General features: G+C 44.2%; 1 protein-coding gene across 7 annotated transcripts in view; it reads right to left on the reverse strand.

Moving 5' to 3' along the window:
* TIAM1 (TIAM Rac1 associated GEF 1) overlaps positions 1-21,017 on the reverse strand; it is a 383,002-nt gene that overhangs the window by 100,371 nt on the left and 261,614 nt on the right. For 6 of the 7 annotated variants that reach the window (XM_059164569.1, XM_059164572.1, XM_059164571.1 and 3 more), the window contains 2 exons: positions 16,687-17,134; positions 11,263-11,435 (listed from right to left, as the gene is read on the reverse strand). In XM_059164569.1, coding sequence (XP_059020552.1) covers positions 11,263-11,435; positions 16,687-17,134 — 621 coding nt within the window. Of the gene's footprint in view, positions 1-11,262; positions 11,436-16,686; positions 17,135-20,704; positions 20,792-21,017 lie in introns of those variants that run through there. The other variant, XM_059164575.1, reaches the window with a different exon arrangement.

Raw genomic sequence — 21,017 nt, forward strand, 5'->3', positions numbered from 1 at the left:
TTCGGAGAGGAGGGGAGCGGGAGCTCGTGTTGCAAGTTTCAGGTCTGCAAGATGAGAGGAGTCTGCAGATGGACGGCGCTGACGGACACACCCCAGTGTGAACGTACTTAATGCCACCAAATGTCAGCACACTTATAGACAGTTAAGATGCTATGTCACGTGTACTTGACCGCAATTAAGACTTTGAGAAATACACAAGGGCACCTGGGTGGCTCAGTTGATTAAGCATCTGCCTTCAGCTCAGGTCATGATCCCCGAGTCCTGGGATCGAGTCCCAAATCAGGCTCCCCTGCTCTGCGGGGAGCCTGCTTCTCCCTCTCCCTCTGCCTGCCACTGCCCCTGCTTGTGCACTCGCTCTCTCTCTCTCTCTCTCTGTGCCAAATAAATAAATAAAATCTTCAAAAAACAAATACACAAAAGCACCAAGCCCCACAGCCTAGAGAAAGAGAGAGAGAGAGAGAGAGAGAGAGAGATAAGTCTGCCTATAGCTTTATGGAAAATGTATCCATCAGGCATTTTAACCATTAAGTATGCCTCAAGCCTCCAACTTTCTCCAGAACCTGTTAGTGGCTGAAGGCAATTCCATTAGAGAAAACTTCCGCTCCTGCTGTCCTGTCTCAACAACACAGCAGTCTCTGCCTTTCTCTATCATTCAGCTGAGTCTATTTCTAAGAAGCACAGTTCCCTAAACGAGCTTTGTGAAAGGTCTGGTCCATTCCCAGGGGCACACCCAGAGCTATGTGTCCAGGAGAAGGTGGGCTAGGTCCACCCTGACTGAAGTCAACATCAAGATAAGCAGAAAACCTCTGTTAACAGTTCCTGGCAGTTTGCAGAGCTGGTCACGGCAGACCACTAACTTGAGAGACTGTGGCCCAGGACTTAAAATCTGACATGCTAGCAAAAGCTTTTCAAAACCGCTACCTTTGCATTGCCTTCTTGAAGCAGGCAAGTTTGATTAGGGACATTAGGTCCACTAAAGGGCCCTCTGTCAGAATCCAGGGGTCAAAGGGCAGTAAGGAGAGACACCCCCCCACCCCCACTCCTGTCACCACGGTTGTGATTTCCTCCACACTCATCTGCCTCTATTAAACAAACAGCAGCAGACAGGTAGCAAAACTGAATTTCCTGATTCTTCCTTTGCCCTCTGGAGATGCTATAAATACTGTACAAAGTTCAGTGAAGGGAATAAGCAAAGTTCTTGCCAACAGAGGAATATAATCAGCAAAAAATGCATTTTGCATAAGAGCCCCTTTGAGTGCGGAGTTAAGATGAAGCTCAGGGCTTCATTATGTATTTAAATAGCTCCAGCTTCAATTACCCAACTGAATGGAGGATACTCAGTGATTTCAGATAATCAATGGTTTACGTGAGTGGCAGGAAAAGGGAAATTCATTTTAAACGAGAGAAATACTAGGGAATATATGCCATATCTAGGAAACTAAAATTTCAGATAATTTGAGTTTATAGAGGCACGAGAATAATTGTCAAGTAGGTTGAACTTCTTTTTTTCCATTTAAAAAGAACCAAGAAAAGGGGAATAAAGTTAGGTGTTTTTAAGAGGTTAGCAGGGAATGTAGTTCCTGTGTGAATTCTTGAAAGTCTTTATTTTTTCTATTTTTAAATCTTATTTATACAAGACTTAAATAAGCTGTCATTTTTAAAATTTCCTTAAGTAATAAAAAGGGGCTCAAATCCAAGATACCGGGATCAAGAGTAACAAGCTCTACGGACTGAGCCAGCCAGGTGTCCCAGTATCTTTACCATCTGCAAAGAGAACTTAATATGAGGCTCTCCTCGTCCACTGCACAAAGTCATAAAACTGGGTACCACCCCCCACCTCGTACTTCCTCCTCTCCCTATCCCCTCACCCACCTAAGGTAAATTCTTTGGAGAAGAGAGGGTCCAGAATCTAGGAAGAGGGGCACAAAAGGAGGAACTGTTTACTGCAAATGGGAATCAATGGAAGGCTGCCCAGAAGATGGCAATGGCAGGAGTCATCGCTGGCAAAGCCAAGGAGCCTCACAGAAAAGACCAATAAACACTGTCAAACGGACACCCCCAACAAAAAGGTCTTACCATCTGTTCATGCTTAAAAGCCCCCCGTAGACGGCACAAACAATATCCGAGCAGTTTTTTGGTACCTCACATTTAAATATGATCAGATCATCAAGGACCACCAGACATGTGATGAACGCCTCTAGCATGAAAGCCAGAGACCGAAGCGCACAGAAGCCAATGTATCTCGAAGAAAGAGAAATAATGCATGAAGCCCCGAAAATTCCCTGAAAACCCAGTAACATCCCCAGAGACAGAGACGCAAAAGAATCTAAAGCTATAAACAAACAAATGCACAGGTTACAATGAAAAAGGAACAGGGAGAGGAGGATAGAAAGAGAAAAGAAAGGAGGAGGAAGGGGAGGGGAGGGAAGGAAGGAAAGAGAAAAATGGAAAGGGAGGGTGGGCGGGACGGGGAGAAAGGGAAGGAAGGAGGGTAGGAGGGAAGGGGAGGGAGAGGAAGAGAGAGAAAAGGAGCTTTTAGAAATAAAAAGAAAATTAAGATCTCAACAGAAGGCAAACCCCTTTGAGAAGTCATAACCCTGGTGACGGAAAATTATTCTAAAACTTCAAAGGAGAAAATAAAGCACACACAAGATAATCCAAAATGCGACTGGTATGAGACTCTAAGTGAATAAAGGGGAAATAAGTTTCAAACCAAATTCCAAATGCCTCAAAGATAATTCAAGTAAAAGGCAGAATGAAGATATTCTCAAATATGAACCATTTTGTAGGAAGTTATCACAGGTTTATTTGTTTGTATTCCTGAAAAGGAAGGAGAAAAAAGGAAGATGCGGAATCCAAGAATCTAACTACGGTAATGAGGGGAAAACCAGGGTAACTACGCTGCCTGAGGCCAGGAAAAGAGACAGAAGGGAGCAGGAGGGTAAAGGGCCAGGGAAAGGCAATCTCCAGGACACAAAATAGTACTAAGAGACTAGATAATAAGTTGGAGATTCAGAAAATACTGCTAATTAAGCATAAAAATAAGTAAATGGAGCAGAAAACAAGAGGCAAGCATTAACTATAGGAAAAAAACCAAAAAGTTGTTCAAGAAAGGAATATAAAATGATGGTACCCTATTTGGCCCAGCAGCTAATATGATTTATATGGTCACAGCAGCATGGAAAATCCTAACAGTATAACAGAGATTACTGATTTAATCCTAAATGTTCATATAACCATATACAAACATGAAGAAAGGAAAGAATTCATATATAATACAGCTGAATATCCATCTGTCATCACAGAAAGTTAGTAGCTGATGTCTGAAGTCAATTAAGAAATACTGTAAACATGTTCATGAGAAATGAAGGTAAATACAAGAAAAAAGAAAAACCCAACCCAACAAAAAAACCCAGCTAAAATAACTGAGCCTAGTTGCTTTGGGGACGGACCTGAGGCTTGGGGAAGAGGTAGAGGACAAGAGGAGAATTTCACTCTAAGTCTTTTAAGGTTAACTGAATTCTTTAAAACTATGTGCTCATATTGACTTCATACAAATTTAAAATAATGTAAAAAGGAAGACAAATACGGTCAGTAACATATTATTTGGAAAATACATAATAGTATACAGACTATATACTAGAATCTAGCTCAGCCACAATTATATCCCTGCACTGTACTTTTAACATATGTGAGGAGACCTCTGAATACAATAATAGTAGGGCATGTGCTGTAAATGAGTACCATCCCTGTGTATTCGTTTTGTACTTCAACATCCACACTCTCCATCAATACCCTCCTAAGAGCTAAGCAAATAGAGTCCCGTATTTTGGAAAAAATCCCTTCTGATGCCTGAAAAGGACAGGGTCTTGGAGGAACACCCCTCCCTTCTCCCTTTCAGGGAGCTTTCTGACCCTGTATCCCATACGTAGCATCAATAAGATAGGCTAAGGAGCTCCTGGATGAGTCTATGCCTAGCAGGTTGTTCCCATCAGCCTATCTGGTATTTCTTTCACTAGACTGCATGAGATGAGCCACCAGAATGGTGTTGACGAAGCTGATCTGGGGTGAGACAAATTCTTTATGTAGATAAAATCTGCCTGGGGCTCCAGATATCTTAGGAGTTCACCCACCTTCACAACTAACCCATGTCAAAACCAACGATAAGTATTTCTAAAGTGGGTAGCTAGAGGCAGGGAGATGATCTATGGCAATGGGAAAACAGGACTTAGCTACAGACTAAGGCGACATTTAAACCAACAGAGAAAGCAACAACAAAAGGTCCAGTTTGATCTGCAGAGGGGCATGAAGTTAAGAGGGAAGATCGAATTAGGATCCAAGAAGATTTCAACAAGTTCATTAGAAGCGCAGAAACCACAAACATAAGATTTCAAAGAAGTATATTTAACTTCTGGATTTAGAGTTCTTGAAACATCTATTATAAGATGGAGGAGAACTTGTAAGAGTTAATGTTGTGGGTATGATAAACCACAAGCTCAGTATGAATCAACAGTTTGGTGCAGTTCCTACTAAATTAAGGAAATGACCCTAGCGTGGTGAAGAAAATGGGAAGAAGCAGGAACCAAACTGTGGGCAGACTGCGTAGGACTGACCTCACAGGGGACAGGGGGTTGGGTTCCAGAACTATTTACAAGGAAGAACACCAAAGACCTGAATCGTAGGGAGAATGGCTCAGAAACCTTCCATAGGGAAGCCTGAACAGAAAACATGGCACGAGACAGATGAGAGCTGTTTTCAAGCATGAAAAAGGTTAGAAGAAAGAAGAGGAAGAATTGCTTTAGACCTGGAAAACCTATGGAAACCAAGGCAAATGACAAAAGTCACCATAAAGAGTGTATTATATCAACACAACGAAGAACTTGATAAATCTTGGAGCTAACGAGCAAAGCTGATGGCTGAAGAGCTCCAAGCTTCTCAGGAATGGAGGTCATCAGGCAGTGGGCAGGCTGACCAGCTAGCAGGGGCTCTGCAGAGACAGTGCCTAACTTGAAGGCGAGGCTAGACTTTAATCTACTCAAGTTCAAGATGCTAAATCGCCTTTGGAGTCTCTTCTACCAAGTCCACTTGATGCCTCCTTGTGTAAGATAATTTCCAGATTTTTCCCTAATCTGGCTGCCCTGGTTCAGGGCATGTGTGCCAATGACCTTCATCAAGTCTACACAGAACCAGATGTGGTACTTCAAAATAACTGTCTGGAGCCTAAGAGCCTAGTAACACTCAAAGCCTTAGCCTCGTCACCGGAAAGCCACACTCACCTTCTGTAAAGATACTTAAGAGGAGTACAGGGCACTAGACACTTTTCCTTATAATTAAAATGAGAACCGTAACATGTAAAGAGCATTTGCTACCTATAAGACATCTGACTTGGATATTATATCTAACACCCAATTCGTCCTAATGGTGTAAATACTATTCCTTTTTCACTAATCTCTTTTTAACATCCATGCTATATCCTCCTACAGGTGGTTTTCTAAATGATAAGAAAACCTTCTATGGAAAGGCAGTGACCCCTGACAGAGATTTTCTACACTTCTGGAGATACGTCACTGCATATGATTTTGTTTCCAATCAGGCATCATTCTTACCATAAAACCCCCTGAGCTTTTTGGAACCGTACATAACATCCACCAGTAATGGACAGAGGAAGGCCCAATACGAAATTGTACTTAGTAGGTGGTAGGCGCTGGTGCCGGCTTCCAGTTGGAGGGGAGATCTCTAGAAAAGTTGAAATGCAGGAGCCATTGCCTCCCTTTGCAGACAGCACAGCAATTCTTCTACCTAAGCTGGCTCTAATATTCAGGCCCATTCCCAACCCCATCCTGCACACAAAACCCCTTTTCTGCTTTCGCTGGTAACACGAATCTCCTTACCATGGGCGGATCTGAAAAACAGCACCAAATCAGCAGCATGCGGGCTCTGTCAACTGTGCGCCCTGAATTGAGCCCCAGGGCTGGAATAACTGCAAATTATTTCCATAATCGTGGTTGATCTCCCTTGCTTACCCTCACCCTCGACACACACAGATTTCTTTCAAACCTAGCCCCTCTAGAGTCATGTGGATTACAATAAGTAGAAGGTAGAAAATGCCCTCATGGATCCTGAACAGCAGCAATTTCTTCTGAAAAGGTTCATTTTGTGCTCTATTCCACGTAAATGGCATAAAAATTTCCCCCTAACAAGAGGACATAGAGGTTTTCATGAATAAGGTCCTATGTTGCCACCAAAGAATTTTATTCAATGTGACCTATTGGATATTTAGATTGTACCAGCAATTTTATGGTCAGGAAGGCATTCCTTTCGAAAGGAATTCACATCAGCAGCGTGTGAGTAAAAGGAGAGTCTCCTGAAACCGATCAGATTAGCCAAGAATGGCCAAAATATTGAAATATTCCCAACGAGTGGCTTAATTCTGAGAATGAGAAACAGGGCCTTTTGACTCTGGTCAGTGACTCCTGCCCATGTTCTTCTTAAATAGGAACAGAAATAGGATAAATAGTATATTTAGACACTAAAAGACTTTAGAGAAAGAGAGGCTTGGTTTGAATCCAGCCAACACTCAGCAACTGTCACTTGGCATCTAATTATTACCCATTATAAAAGCCCGAGCTTCACCAAATGGGGAACACAGTCCACGTCAATTGTTTAAAATACAGATAATACAATCCGACTCACTGATTGCTGTACGAATTAAATGTGACTTATGATTTCGCTAATATGTGGAACTGAAGAAAGAAAACAAATGAGCTAACAAAACCAGAAACAGACTCATAAATACCAGGAACAAACTGGTGGTTCCCGGGATCAGGGGCCAGGGGTGGGGTGGTGTTTAGACACGAAACAGGTGAAGGGGATTAAGAGGTATAAACTTCCAGTTATATAAAATAAATAAGTCATGGAGATGAAAAGTAAGTACAGCATAGGGAATACAGTCAATAATACTGTAATAATGTACAGTGTCAAATGGTAATTACATTTACATACAGAATCGCCAAATCACCTTGTTGTGCACCTTAACTAATAGAAAATGGTATATCAACTATATTTAAGTTAAGAAAAAATTTTTCTAAAGAATTATATGTGACTCACAATGTAAAACACTTTCCAGATGGTGGCATACAATAAGGACTCAGTAAAAGACAGCTGCTGCTATCATATGTTATTATTGATTGTTATTATTAGCAGAGTTAGGCACTCCCTCATATATAAGATATCCAAATAATTAATAAGAAGCTATGCCAGATGCAAAAAAGCAGGTTTTTTTTTTTTTTAATAGGATACACAAAGCACTACCCATTAAGGAAAATTTGAGCAATGAGATACATTAAATTTAAAAAGTCAGTAAAACAAAGGATGCCTTTAACAGAGTAAAAGGCTAGCCAGAGTAGAAAAAGATATCTGCAATGCATATAATCAAAAGAATTTGAAACAGAAAATATGTAAAGAACTGCTATGAATCACTGAGAGACAACCCAACAGAAAAATAGGCAGGAATAAGCCCTTGAAACAAGCCCTTAGCAAAAATGATACTGAGTTGGTCATTAAACCCTCAAAAATGTACTCAGCTTCACACAAATAGCTTACAAATGAAAAATAAAAAAAGATCTGACAATAACAGGTGTTAGACAAGGATAAGGAACATCTCGAATTCTCCTAGGCCGCTGATGGGAGCATAAATTATTTCAATCATTTTGAAAACCGTTTGGCAGTATTTACTAAACCTGAATGTGTACATTTAGCTCATGACACAGCAATACCAGTCCTAGGTATACACCACTAGAAATGTGGACAAACATATCCTGAACACAGATAAAAGAGTACAACATTGCTCATTATCCTCCCCCAAATAGGGATCAACCCAAATGCACCTATGGAAAGGTTGCTACACATCCCAGTTAGCCTGAACCTGCTGTAATTTATACCTGTTATCCTGGCATAATTGTTAATGAAGCTGGTATCCCTCTCAAAACCATCTAGTCTCTACAGTGTCCTGATGAGTTTAATCAGTGGAAATGGGAGAGTAAGGACCTTAAAAAAAATGCTCCTCTGTAAATTCAGTAACACTGGCAAAAATGGTCAAAATAAATTTTTTCAGAGCTTTGGCAACTAATTAGATCTTGCTGTAACAACGTTAGGTACTTCTACTGGAAAAAGTGATAGCTGAATCTCAGTAAGAATAGCAAGTTTTGAGGATATTCTGGCTTGCCAATATTCCCATCTTCAATTCCCTACCTACACAATTAGGTGAAAAAGAGCAGTCTAGCAATCACTGAAGGCGGGGTGGGGTGGGGGGCGGTGATGAGCTCCCACAAAACACCATTCTCAGAGAACTGCCATTATTTGACCTGACAGTTCATAGGAAACCCCCATTCACAGGGCTTGTTCCTATTTTACTGCAGAACTCACATGTGCAGATAGCCTTTATCCCAAGGGGAATTTGTAAAAATAATCAGTAACAACTGTTTAATATCATCGCTGCCTGAGCCCATGATGACAGTTGAGACAAAAGAGGTAGCTGACCAAGAAACTTTTTAAAAAGCTGGGGAATAAGATATGAATTCATAAGATATCCATAGTTTAGGGAATCTAGAAAGTCACATACATGTATAGGACTGTAGACACATCCACAAAACCCCGAGAAGGCCCTATGCTCACCCCTCTAGCTGACCTGGAGGCTCTGTGCAAGCAGACATGAAGGCTAAGGCAGAGCCGTTAATTAGCTCCCTGAGTGCTGAAGACATAGAGATCCTTGGGGAAGACTAGAAGTCTGTTTCCAGGAATCTAAGGAAATCTCTCCAATCATAAGCTGATTACTAAAATAACTGAGAGCAGAGGCTTCAGTGGTCACACATGACAAAGAATAAATATTTTAAAGATTTCAGGAAAGTCACTTAACAAACAAGCAGCAGTGACAACAATCAGTATCAGCAAACCCTGGGGGTGAGGGTGGGGAGATCTGGTTTTAAGAGTCACCACATTAAATTCTCCAAAATATAGTTTTCAACCACGTAAGTAAGAAACATGCAAAGAAACAACAAAGCATGGCACATACACAAGAAAAGAAGCAGTCAATAGGAACCGTCCCTAAGCAAGTCCAGATGGTAGCTTGCTAGACAAAAACATTAAATTAACTATTTGGAATATATCCGAAGAACTAAAGGAAATCATGTCTAAAGAAGTAAAAGTATCAGAATGATATCTCACCAAATAGAGAATATCAATAGAGAAATTTAAAGAATTTTTTTTCAGAGAACCAAATATAAATTCTGGAGTTGAAATGTAGAATAATTGAAGTGAAAAATTTATCAGAGGGGCTGGACAACAGGTTTGAACTGGCAAAAAAAGAAATCAGTGAACTTGAAGTAGGCCAACTGAAATTATCCAGCCCATGAAACAGAACAAAAAAAAGAATGAAGAAAGATGAACATAGTCTCAGAGACTTGCACCATCAAGTGCAACTAATATAAACATAATGAAAGTCCCAGAAGGAGAGAGAAATGGATAGGAGGAGTCTTCAAAGAAATTATAGCCGTAAACTTTCCAAATGTGATTTGGACACACACATCCATACATCCAAGAAACTCGATGAATGCCAGGTAGAATAAAGAGAAAGAAATTAACACTTAGAAACTTACCATACCATATTCTCTATATTTCTCTATTTGTTTAAATAAAAAGATAAAAAGTAGCAACTGAGAAGCAACTCATCTAATTCATGTGTTTTTCATTTTAAGTAGGCTCCACCCCCAACTTGGGGGCTTGAACTCATGACCCTGAGAGTAAGAATCACATGCTCTATGGACTAAGCCAGCCAGGTGGTCCCAAGAAGCCACTTATCTATACAAGGGATCCTTTTAAGAGTCAAAGTTGATTTCTCATCAGAATCCATGGCCAGATGGCAGTACAATAATATTTTCAAAACGCTCCAATTAGACTGTCAATCAAGAATTCTATACCCAGTAAAACTATCCTCCAAAAATGAAGGAGAAATGACATTCCCAGATAAACAAAAGTATCCTCGCTTGGATGATAAAATACATATTCCCTCTACCCAACTAGTAGCCTGCATGGGTGGGGGAGTGGCTTATAGGGTGTTAGAAATATGTTTCGTGACTTAGGTGGTAGTACATATTTACTCTGTGATACTTCATTGAGCAATACATTTATGTTTTGTACACTCTTCTTTATGTTTTATGTCACTGATTTAAAGCAAGAAAAAACATGCTCTCTGCCTGTTCACAAAAAAAAAAAAAAAAAAAAAGACCACCTTCTTACTTTAATGGCCCAAAAGGAAAGAACTTAATGGCCAGATCCAAAAACTCAATGAAATAACCTATTGCTCTTTTCTATACCTTTTATCCAGATCTGTCTTCTGCATGGAATATTCTCACTATCCATTTCAACCAATTCATCCTTATTCGCCCTTTAACATTAATGGTCAGGCTTTCCTACTCTACAAAGGTCTATCCATGTGTCTTTGTCCCACATCACATGGGAAAATTTTAAGAGTAGGAACTATGTCAAAATCTTCTTGTTCTCAAAAGCAGTGTGCAAAGCATGTAGGAAGCAGATAGTAAAAGTTGGAGGAATTCCTGCATCATGGAAACACATGACGGAAGTCCTCCTAACTAACACAACCAAAAGTTCTGGTAGAGTGCATCATAACCAACCAAACCCAAATAATTCCCTACAAAATTAAATGCTAACCCTGAAGGGATTAGCAGGTTAGTATTTTTTTTTTTTAAACACAATTAACATGCAAACTTCAAGAACACTGGGTACAAATTTCTGATAAGAAGAGGAAGAGAAATTATCTGGGTTTAGCTAGTCATTTCTGGGATGTCATTATTTTACTTTATGAGTAATATTAGAAGAGAACATTATGGTACAAAATTATGACAGCTCAAATAATTTTTAAATTAAGGAATTCATCATCTCTTTCTAAGGCTCTACACGAACGGCATTGAGATTACACCGACAAATCCTTCAACAGGCAAGTGATGAACAGGGCAAGTGTCTCAAAGTCCACTCACGTCCTTCCCTGGGCTTCCCTTGGAACACTCTGGGTGAGTTCTCTCATTTCAATGTAAATGTGTATTTTGTCATTGATCACTCTTGTTTCTATAGTGAAAAAATGATAAAACCCAGCACTGAAAGGAAAACAGGGTGTGGGGCACATAGACCGGAGAGGAAGATGGCTGGTTCAGAGGTTTGAAACGTCCCAAAAGTAAGTGCCCCACAAACCTGAAAGAGGAAAGCGTCACCCAGGGAATTGCTGAGGCAGAAGACGAAGTCCTTTTTGGGGTGCTCGGGCACAGCCTGGACAATGCTGTTCTCCACCCAGACAGCGTGCTTGGGGATGCTGTTGTGGTCTATTCCAGACCTGCCGTCGCTCTCGTAGAAAAAGAGTGTGCACCCTGAGAAAACAAAACAGGGGTCCGTGTGAGTGGTCGGTGCCTGTACAATGAGAATTCAGTGGTGGAAACTATTGCTCGTGTCCTGTCGAAAGGGGAGGGCTGGAAGTGAAAGCATGTGGAATCCCAGAGAGTAGGCAGAAAGGGGCCTTGCTTGTACTGAAATCTTAGATGGACTGAGAGAAAGGAAACGATTTTTTTTTTTTAAGATTTTATTTGAGAGACACGGGGAGAGAGAGAGAGAGAGAGAGAGAGAGAGCGCGCGCGTGCGTGAATGCATGAGTGGGGGGAGGGGCAGAGGGAGAAGCAGGTTCCCCTTGTGCAGGGAGCCTGACGCAGGACTCAATTCCAGGACCCTGGAACCATGACCTAAGCCGAGGGCAGACGCTTAACCGACTGAGCCACCCAGGTACCTCAAAAGGCAAAGATTTCTTAAATCCCTGTTTCTCAACCCATGCACGTCCTCAACTTCTTTAAGACCCTCACTTTCTGTTTTAGACTGCTCTGTTACAGACATATGGGGTCTGTAACACAGCGGGTTCTTATGGCTCCTCTGGCCAGTGGGGGTGGCTAGAACCCCAGCTCCACAGGTCAGAACCGCAAGTTCCACAGTGTGAGGCCCACCAGTCAGTAGAAAACCACTGGAGTCCCTTCCAGATAGCTCCTGTGATATATAACCAGGAGATACAATTAACTGGGTTTCTTGGCTCTGCCCTTGGAGAAAGCCATTTATAGTATTAGCTTTAGGTGTTTTAAGGATAAGGCAAGAAATGATAGCTTTTCGAGCTCAAGTATGTTCTATAAAATGTTCTTCTAGAATTAAACCATGTCCCTGTTCCTCCCGAAAGAAGGTATGTCATGGCACACGTATGAGGGGCTGCGGGATCTGGAAGCCTGGTCCACGCTTACTTGCACCATGAAATTAGCGAGGCAGTCACAGTAAAAACCTCTCCGAAATTTGTGGCAAGGTGGGTTTAGGAGACTCTCTCCATCATCACCTAAACGTGAGGCTCACCTCAATAGTAATTACTAGCTGAACATTTACCATCAACTCATCAAAACCAGTTTCAGGGGAAGCCTGGGCCCCACTTTATGACTCTTTCTTAACTCTGTCAGTTTTCAACATCTCAACCACCAGCAAGGGCCATGCCTTATGTGAACAGCAAAGTCCTTGAAAGTGCAGCTACCATATGAGTTTTCATAAAGCGAATTTGCTTCTGTGTGATTAGCAATGTACAATGATGGGGATCAATGGAGAAGTCCCATGAGTTCAAAGGCAGTGTCTCCCAGCCCGCCGTATTTCACATCTGTAGGTTAACAGCTGCTGAAGGCAAATCCCCGAACTCAGCTGAATGCTGTGTCCACTCGCATCACAATTTTTCCCTTGGCAGAGTCTCCCCAAAGCCTTCCTTATCAGTCCTGTCGTATGGTGCTTCTGAGCTTTAGGATTTCTTCATCACTGTCCTGGTCTCAAGAATTCAGGAGTTTTGATTCTTCTTTCTACCCATAAGTTATATTTACTTTGTTTTTAAAGGTGAAGTCCCACGTTTTCCAAAGCAGTCATTGTTAAAAAGTAAGATGTGAACTACTGAGTATTTTTAGCAGGGTATTTAGTTTTCCATCTATCTTATCTATCTATTTAGTGTTGGGCTAAAAAGTTGCAAACATATAAATTTTTTTTGGTCCCTTTTTTTTTTTTAAAGATTTTTATCTATTTATTTGACAGAGAGATAGAGACAGAGCACAAGAGAGCAGAGCTGCAGGCAGAGGGAGGGAGAGAAACAGGCTCTCTGCTGAGCTGGGAGCCCGATGCAGGGCTCGATCCCAGAACCCTGGAATCATGACCCGAGCCAAAGGCAGCTACTCAACAAACTGAGCCACCCAGGCAGCACACAAACATATAACTTAAGGACGTACCTATTAAGGAGTCTGTCCCAACCTTATTTTTCCCATAGTCCCTTTTATTCTGAAGATCTCAAGTCTTTTCAGAAACACATACAAAACACTGCAGAATCTCCTGTACCTATTTTCACTTCTTAAGTTAGCACAGATTCAGAGATAATATAGGAAAGAAAATGGGAAGGGGATGCTATTTTCCTCCAAATCGGAGGTTCTTGAGGTGGGAAAAACCCTCAATTTTGCCACTGAGGTCAAGGACATCTGGTGGCATCTGGAGACATTTTTGTTTGTCACTGGGTATGGGGGGAATGGGGCAGGTGCCACTGGCATCCTGCAGGTGGAGGGCAGAGATGCTGCTAAACATCCTGCCGAGCCCCAGAGAGCATCCCGACAACAAAGAATTATCCAGAAAATGTCAATAGTGCCCCTGTTGAGAAACCCTGTTCTCCTCTTTAGGACTAACACGACACTAATGATTAGCAGACTCTGAACAGACAAGGAGCAACACAGCTGTACTGTAGGCTGCGGACAGAGAAAGAAGCCAGTGGATCATGAAGAGGAGACATCCACAGACCCTGACGTGTGCAAATGTGGAACATTTTACGGTCTTCTCAAATTGCTGTTTTTGTAATTTTGCAACGTTGGTTTACAATCACCCCTGACAGTAGGTGGTTAAACTTGGTTAAAATCGTTAAAATGTACTCTCATTTCCTGCCTGTTTCGGTGTGAAGATTAACACGAAGCAGCAAATCCCGGAAGCACGTGCTTCCTGAAAGCAGTCCGTCTGCCTTCACCCACCCCTGGACGTCTCCTGCATGCTCAGCACTTGCCGAAAGAGACACTCCAGAGACTAATTCTAAATGAAATCATTTTTTTAAAAAATTAATTACTCTGCCTAAAGTGGCAGGCTCTTTAGAGAAATCTACCCCCACAACTCCCAGGTGCTCTCTGCTTTTTTATTTCTCGATCTCCAGAGTTGCCAAGAAAAACACAGCAGCACACTCTGCCTTTGAGTGGCAAGGACCAGGCCCGAGCATGTCGATCTATAATGGGAACCCGTCAGGATTAAGAAACGGAGGGCTCGGTGGCTCTGTGTCCTGGGCCTGGAGCCTGACAGACTGTGCCATTCAAATCTGGGTCACCAAGAGCGTGAAGGCTCTCTCTTCTAACAGGCTCTGGAGCCACTGCTCTGAGATGGCACACCCGGGCTTTGAGTATCCTTTATTCTCTAAGGGAACGGCGGAACCAAACGATGTCCTCTTCCACGTCCCAAGTGAAAAAGCGCCTAATTATTGTTAGTCTACGACACTAACATTGGTGTCTCAGCTGTAGCAATCACCTGGGAAGCTTACTTAGCACACAGATTCACGGCCTGTCATGGGCTGAATTATCTCGCCCCAAATTCCTAGTTGAAGTCCTAACCCAGTAATTCAGAATGTGACTGTACTTGGAGTTAGGGTCTCTACAAATACCTTTATAAACAGGTCAGAGGAATGGGCCCTAATCCAATCTGACTGCTAACCTTCTAAGAAGAGGGAATTCGGACACAGACGGGCAGATGGGGAAGGCCACGGGAATATACTGGAAGAAGACCGCCATCTAGAGCCAAGGAGACAGGTGTCTCACCAACCCCACTTCTACCTGGATCTCTTCCAGCTTCCAGAACTGTGAGAAGATATATTGCTTTGGTTAAACCACTCAAGTCTGTGGTACTTGGTTATCATGGCCCTGATATAGGACAGAGGGATACACCTTCATTTTTCTGTGGGAACGTGGGCCTGGTGGTGAGCTACCTTGACCACAGGGACTGGATCTGGGAACAGCAGAGCAAGGAGACCGAAGGAACCTGGGACCTGGATGACTCACAGGAAGGAATCACCGTAACTTCAGCCTATGGTGGACGGGAGGGACTCAGTTCTATCTCTCTTCAGGTACCATCATTGCGGGTCTCTGGGACATGAAGTGAAAACGTCCGGTCTAATTAACAAGCTCCCTTCCTGTCTCACTGAAGTACTGAAGCAACAGTTGGCACCAGCAGTAATGGGACCGATCTACACCTCGGCTGTCCTTCAGGGGATGGCCTGCGCATCACTGTGCAGACTCTAGAATGCTCTATGCCTCTAGGATTGATGTTCTCCCTCTAACCACAGTTAAGCAGATGGAGTATGGAATGGTCTAGAGGGTACACCACACCTGGGAAGCCCAGATGTCTCCCTGTGTTTGTCCTTCATGCTTGTTGACCTAACGAACCTGTCCTGCCATACTTTAACCGGTCTCAAATTTGGTTTGTGACAGAAGGTCTAAGGGGGCTGGCTCCAAGTACTCTCTCAGACACGGAGCACACAAATGGGAGCTTTTCTCCTATGGAGACACATGCAGACATGCACAATAGTATGTGCATGAACTTCTGATGTAGGACAACGAATAGCAACATATAAAAGCATTACACTTACTAATGAAAAGGCAGCCATGTCTCCACATGTGTATGTATCTACACACACACACACACACACACACACTCTCTCTCTCTCCCATATAGTCGAGTGTGACCGTAAAACAGTTACTTTTTCACAAACCTAGGATGACTCAGACATTCTAGTAAGCACTGGGCTGAGCCTCATGAGATTAGTGATATTCTAGCATTTTTAGCCCAAAGAAATGGTCATTTCACAGGATTCAAATGAATGTTTCCCTCCAAAATAGTTATTTTAGGAGGTACTTCCCTAACTTGAATGACTTTTCTTTTCTTTTGGAACACGTCCCTCAAATGAGCTATCCTCAGAAGCAGCTGTCTATACAAGGAAACTCAATGTGGGATGTTCCTCTAGCTTAACTGTGAAAAAGGAAAGAAAACAAAACAGCGCTGGTGGGGGAGGGGGAAGTGAGGAGTTACCGATAATCAAGGCACAGAAAGTTTCAGTTAAGAGAGATGATCACGGGGTACCTGGGTGGCTCAGAGGGTTAAGCCTTTGCCTTCAGCTCAGGTCTTGGTGTCAGGGCCCTGGGATCAAGTCCCACGTCGGGCTCTCTGCTCGGCAGGGAGCCTGTATGCTCCCTCTCTCTCTACCCATCTCTCTGCCTACATGTGATCTCTCTCTGTGTCAAGTAAATAAATAAAATCTTTAAAAAAGAGAGAGATGATCACATTCTAGAGATCTGCCCTAGGGTCCACGACAGGGTCACACCTAAATTTTTAAGAGGGAAGATTTCATGCTAAGTATTCCCATACTTATACAACTGGTTAAAAGTAGTATAAAATGCACACCACACGTCCTCATAAACCATCGCGGGCGCAGGTGCACCCTGACGCGCAAGGTTCCTCCCGCACAGGGGGGCGGGGCGCTCCCCGTCCTACCTTTCAAGGACACCCAGTAGTGCTTCCACTTCCGCCGGGTGGCCGACTCCACCTTCTTGTTCTTCTTGTGCACCAGGAAGTTCTTGACGGCCAGCGCCCCGGCCTTGCGCACCGTGCCCTGCGCGGCCGTGAGCAGGATGTCCGACTGGCCCGGCGAGCTCAGGGTGCCGCTGCTCTGCTCGTCGCTGTGCGCCGAGCCCGCCTCCTCCAGGCTCTCGCTGTTGGTGGTGCTCATCTCCAGCTCCCGGCGGAAATTCTCGTACACCCCCTGGCGGGCCGCATCCCCGGTGGAGCTGCTGCCGCTGTCGCTGCCCACGAAGGCGCGGCCAGTGGGGGGCGAGTAGCTGGAGTTGGTGGCATTGGATCGCCTGGACAGGAGGTCCGTGTCGGTGGTGGCCCCTTCGATCCCACTGTCCGCGAACTCACTGCCCTCGCCGGCGTTAACATCCTTGGGAGCAGAAAGGGACAAGAGGAAGACATGCATCAGGACGAGAGGAGAGCCGGGGACTCGGCAGCCGGCAGAGCTGCAGGGAACCTACACGGCACCGCTGCTCCCCAGCCTGGCGCGGACCAACTCCTCCCCAAACCCCAGATCCGCACAAACCCAACCTGCCGGCAAAACGGCTGGGGAGGGTAGTTGGGGGGGTGACAGGGGGCCGTTAAGCCACCCTGGCATGAATGCGAACCATCCCAAACATTGAAGAAATATGTATTAAAAACCAAGGAACCCTTCCAAGAGCTTATCATTTATCTGACTTAGATAATCAACTAACTGGCAGATCAGCTATAGATGCTCCCACGGCCATGCTGAGAGAACTCAGCTCCCTGACCCTCATCAGCCTGCCCCAAACTCCAGGAAATTCTGCAGGCTGATTAGCTGTGGCAGAGGTAGGGGGTAACAATAGGTCTTTGCAGCCAGTACGATTCCGTAAATCAATCAATAAATAACTCGGTTAGGAGTCTGTTTTATAATGTGGCGACTCAAAAGATCACCAGCGCACAGCCTCACCCACTCACCCAGCAAGGACCCAGGTCCCATGAACAGGCAAGAGTCCTCATGCTGTAATCAGCGTCCCTTCTCGAAAACAAGCAGCCTCTCACTCTGCATTGAGCTAAATAAGTCTGTGGGGCCCACAGCTCCAAGGCAGGCTCTCCAATTACCTTGCCCTTTCAAAGCCAGCAAGCTTGGAGCCCCAAGCAGGCTACTCACTGCCCCTGGGCCAAGTGACAGCTTCCGGCAACTGCCAGCATGCCGGGGTATCAATTCCCAATTTAAAAACATCTGGAAGTTCTGGAAGTTCCAAAGCACTGTCCCCGCTCTCAAGCCTAACATTTCGGGGACAGAGACAGATCTGTTCTCAAATAAGAACCTTAATTGCTCCAAAGGGCTACAGGCATGTCCATAAATAATAATTAAATAATGGCAGTCATCAAGGAGGGATAATGACAGCAATATTGGACAGGACAGCTCAACTGTCTTATGGATAAGAAATCAGACTGATGTTTCTCAATGGAAGAGAACAGGTACACGGGCATGACACAGAAGAGACGGCAAAGTAACACACGGTTTGGGGATTTCACCACTTTTTCCTGCCTTCAGTCTCAGAAGCAGCCAATTACGGTTCGCAAATGTAAAAACAGACTATTCTGAGTTGGCATAAAAATAAAATCTTTGGGCTCAAATATTTGCCGAGAGGCCACGGGGCAGAATGAACCAAGCCACGCAGAGACACGGTCCTGGGCGAGGCCCGGACAGCTGCTGGACCTTATCTCTACCCATCTCACTGGGTCCATTCTTAAGTGAGGGCCTCAAAATTCACTTCACCTTCATCATCAAGAGACACTAAGCGAACGACTAGAAGATGGGCAGAGACAGACGTGACAAGCAAGAGTAAGACAAATACTGTATGATTCACTTATAGGGGGATCCAAAAATGTCGAATTCATAGAACGGAGAGCGGAACAGTGTCTGTCAGGGATGGGGGGGTGGAGGAGATGGCGGCCAAAGGAGGGTACCAACTTTCAGTTATGAAAGTTTCTAATGTCTAGGAGAGCCTGAGCGGCTCAGTCACTGAAGCGTCTGCCCTTGGCTCAGGTCATGCATGTCTCAGGGTCCTGGGATCGAGCCCCGAATCGGGTTCCCTGCTCAGCGGGGAGTCTGCTTCTGTCTCTCTCCCCACTCGTGCTCTCTCACAAATAAATAAATAAAATCTTTATTAAAAAAAGTTAAGTTCTAGGAATCAAACGTGCAGCATGGTGGGGACTGAAATTTGCTAAGGGAGTCATCTTAGGTGTTTTCACCACACACACACACACACACAAAGGTAATTATGTGCGGTGATGCATGTGTTAATTAACTTGATTGTGGTAATCATTTCACAATGTATACATATATTAAATCAGAACACCGTGCACCTTCAAAAAAAAAAAAAAAACCCACAATAAAGAGAACAGTGTGCAAAAGGAGGAAAGTAGGGGCGCCTGGGTGGCTCAGTGGGTTCAAGCCTCTGCCTTCGGCTCGGGTCATGATTTCAGGATCCTGGGATCCAGCCCTGCATCAGGCTCTCCACTAAGCAGGGAACCTACTTCCCTCTCTCTCTCTACCTGCCTCTCTGCCTACTTGTGATCTCTCTCTGTCAAATAAATAAATAAATAATTTTTTTTTTAAAAAAAGGAGGAAAATAATGGATCTAGCCAATACTACCTTTGACAGGTGTTCAAGGTTAACTGGGAACCCCTCTCTACTACCTAAAACTGTTTTCAAGAAAGAAAGAAAAGAAAAAGCAAGGAGGGAAAACAGAAGCAGGAAGGAGTTAGGATAGCTTCAGAGGACCAGCTGCATTTCCAATGGAGTCCAAACCCCTCGGATTTCAAGGGGATTAAAGGCATACCCTAGCAAATGCCAGTCCCATCACTTTGCTATCTGCCATTCCACCGGGGCCATGAAGGACCCAGATCCAGTGCCCTATATAAAAAGAAAAACAAAGGGTGCCCAGGTGGCTCAGTGGGTTGGGCCGCTGCCTTTGGCTCAGGTCATGATCTCAGGGTCCTGGGATCGAGTCCCACATCGGGCTCTCTGCTCAGCAGGGAGCCTGCTTCCCTCTCTCTCTCTCTGCCTGCCTCTCTGTCTACTTGTGATCTCTCTCTGTCAAATAAAGAAATAAAATCTTTTTAAAAAAATAAATAAAAAGGAAAACACAGGTAAGAACTCCCACTTCTCCCGGCAGGAATATTGACCATGTCAATAAAGACAATAAGTAAAATATGCCGTGACTGATGATTCAAGACAACCCTGGGGGGTGGGAGACGAGGTGTGTGTGAATTTCCTAAACATCTGGATTCATTTTCATGGGTCTCAGTCTTCCCTGGAAGAAAGGAAGGCATCAGTGCCAAGCTCCCCTCTAAGATGCAAAGAGGTGAGAAGCATCTCTGTACGTCAGGGAGAGATTCGCTATGCTGGTAACCTCCCTGGTCTGTAAGAGAAAGACCTCAGAACCAGGGAGAGAATGGACTCAAGGCATCTTGTTAATCCCCAGAGCTCAAGAATAGGCAGGGACCTTGCAAAGCCATCCTCTTGATTAATCAGTGAGGATGCTGGGGCTCAGAAATGCACAGCCCTGGCTGCTGGCCGACTGGGAGTCGGAACTCACACATTTCCAACCACCTTTTCCACTATGACATGGCAAACCCACTGCTCAGTTGTAAGCAGCACCTGGCCAGGTTCTACCGAAACAGGCAACTCCATGCTTTACCCTTTTTTGTCAACAAGGCCCTTTTCAGATTTTCCCAGCGAAAGCTAGTATCTGTTTGCCTTGACTTCCCAAGCAAAGAGCTCAAATCTCAGGAATAAGAGGAAAGAGGAGGTGAATGAGGAGGGAAAGAGGCAGAAACGAGACAGACCAAACCCTTAAGATCATGTGTCTTAAAGTCTCCGACTTCCCCACCAACCATTTACCCCTTTACGGAATACCCCGGGGCCTCTCTAAAAACTAAGCGTTAAGGCTTGGCAGACACTCACCTCTCTGCCGGGGCTGAACATCTGCTCACGCCGACTGCTGCTATCAGCTCGCCATGGCCCGGGCTCTGTGTGCCCAGCTCTGGGATGGCCACTGATCTGAGCAAAGAAGTGATCACTCCGGGTGAGAAGCCTGCCGGCCCTAGGTGAGCCGGCATAGCCCTGGAGCACACAACCCGCGTAACCGCTGGGGAATGCTCTGGATCTTTTGTCCAAGCCGACTCCACCTTATCTCCACATGTGGCCAAGCAGGCTCGGTGGTAGATGGCCCCCACTGATATGTGACCCAGCCTGTTGGAAAACATGCGGGTTGCCC

The sequence above is a fragment of the Mustela lutreola genome, chromosome 2 (genome assembly GCF_030435805.1).
Source record: "Mustela lutreola isolate mMusLut2 chromosome 2, mMusLut2.pri, whole genome shotgun sequence".
NCBI classification, from domain to species: domain Eukaryota; kingdom Metazoa; phylum Chordata; class Mammalia; order Carnivora; family Mustelidae; genus Mustela; species Mustela lutreola.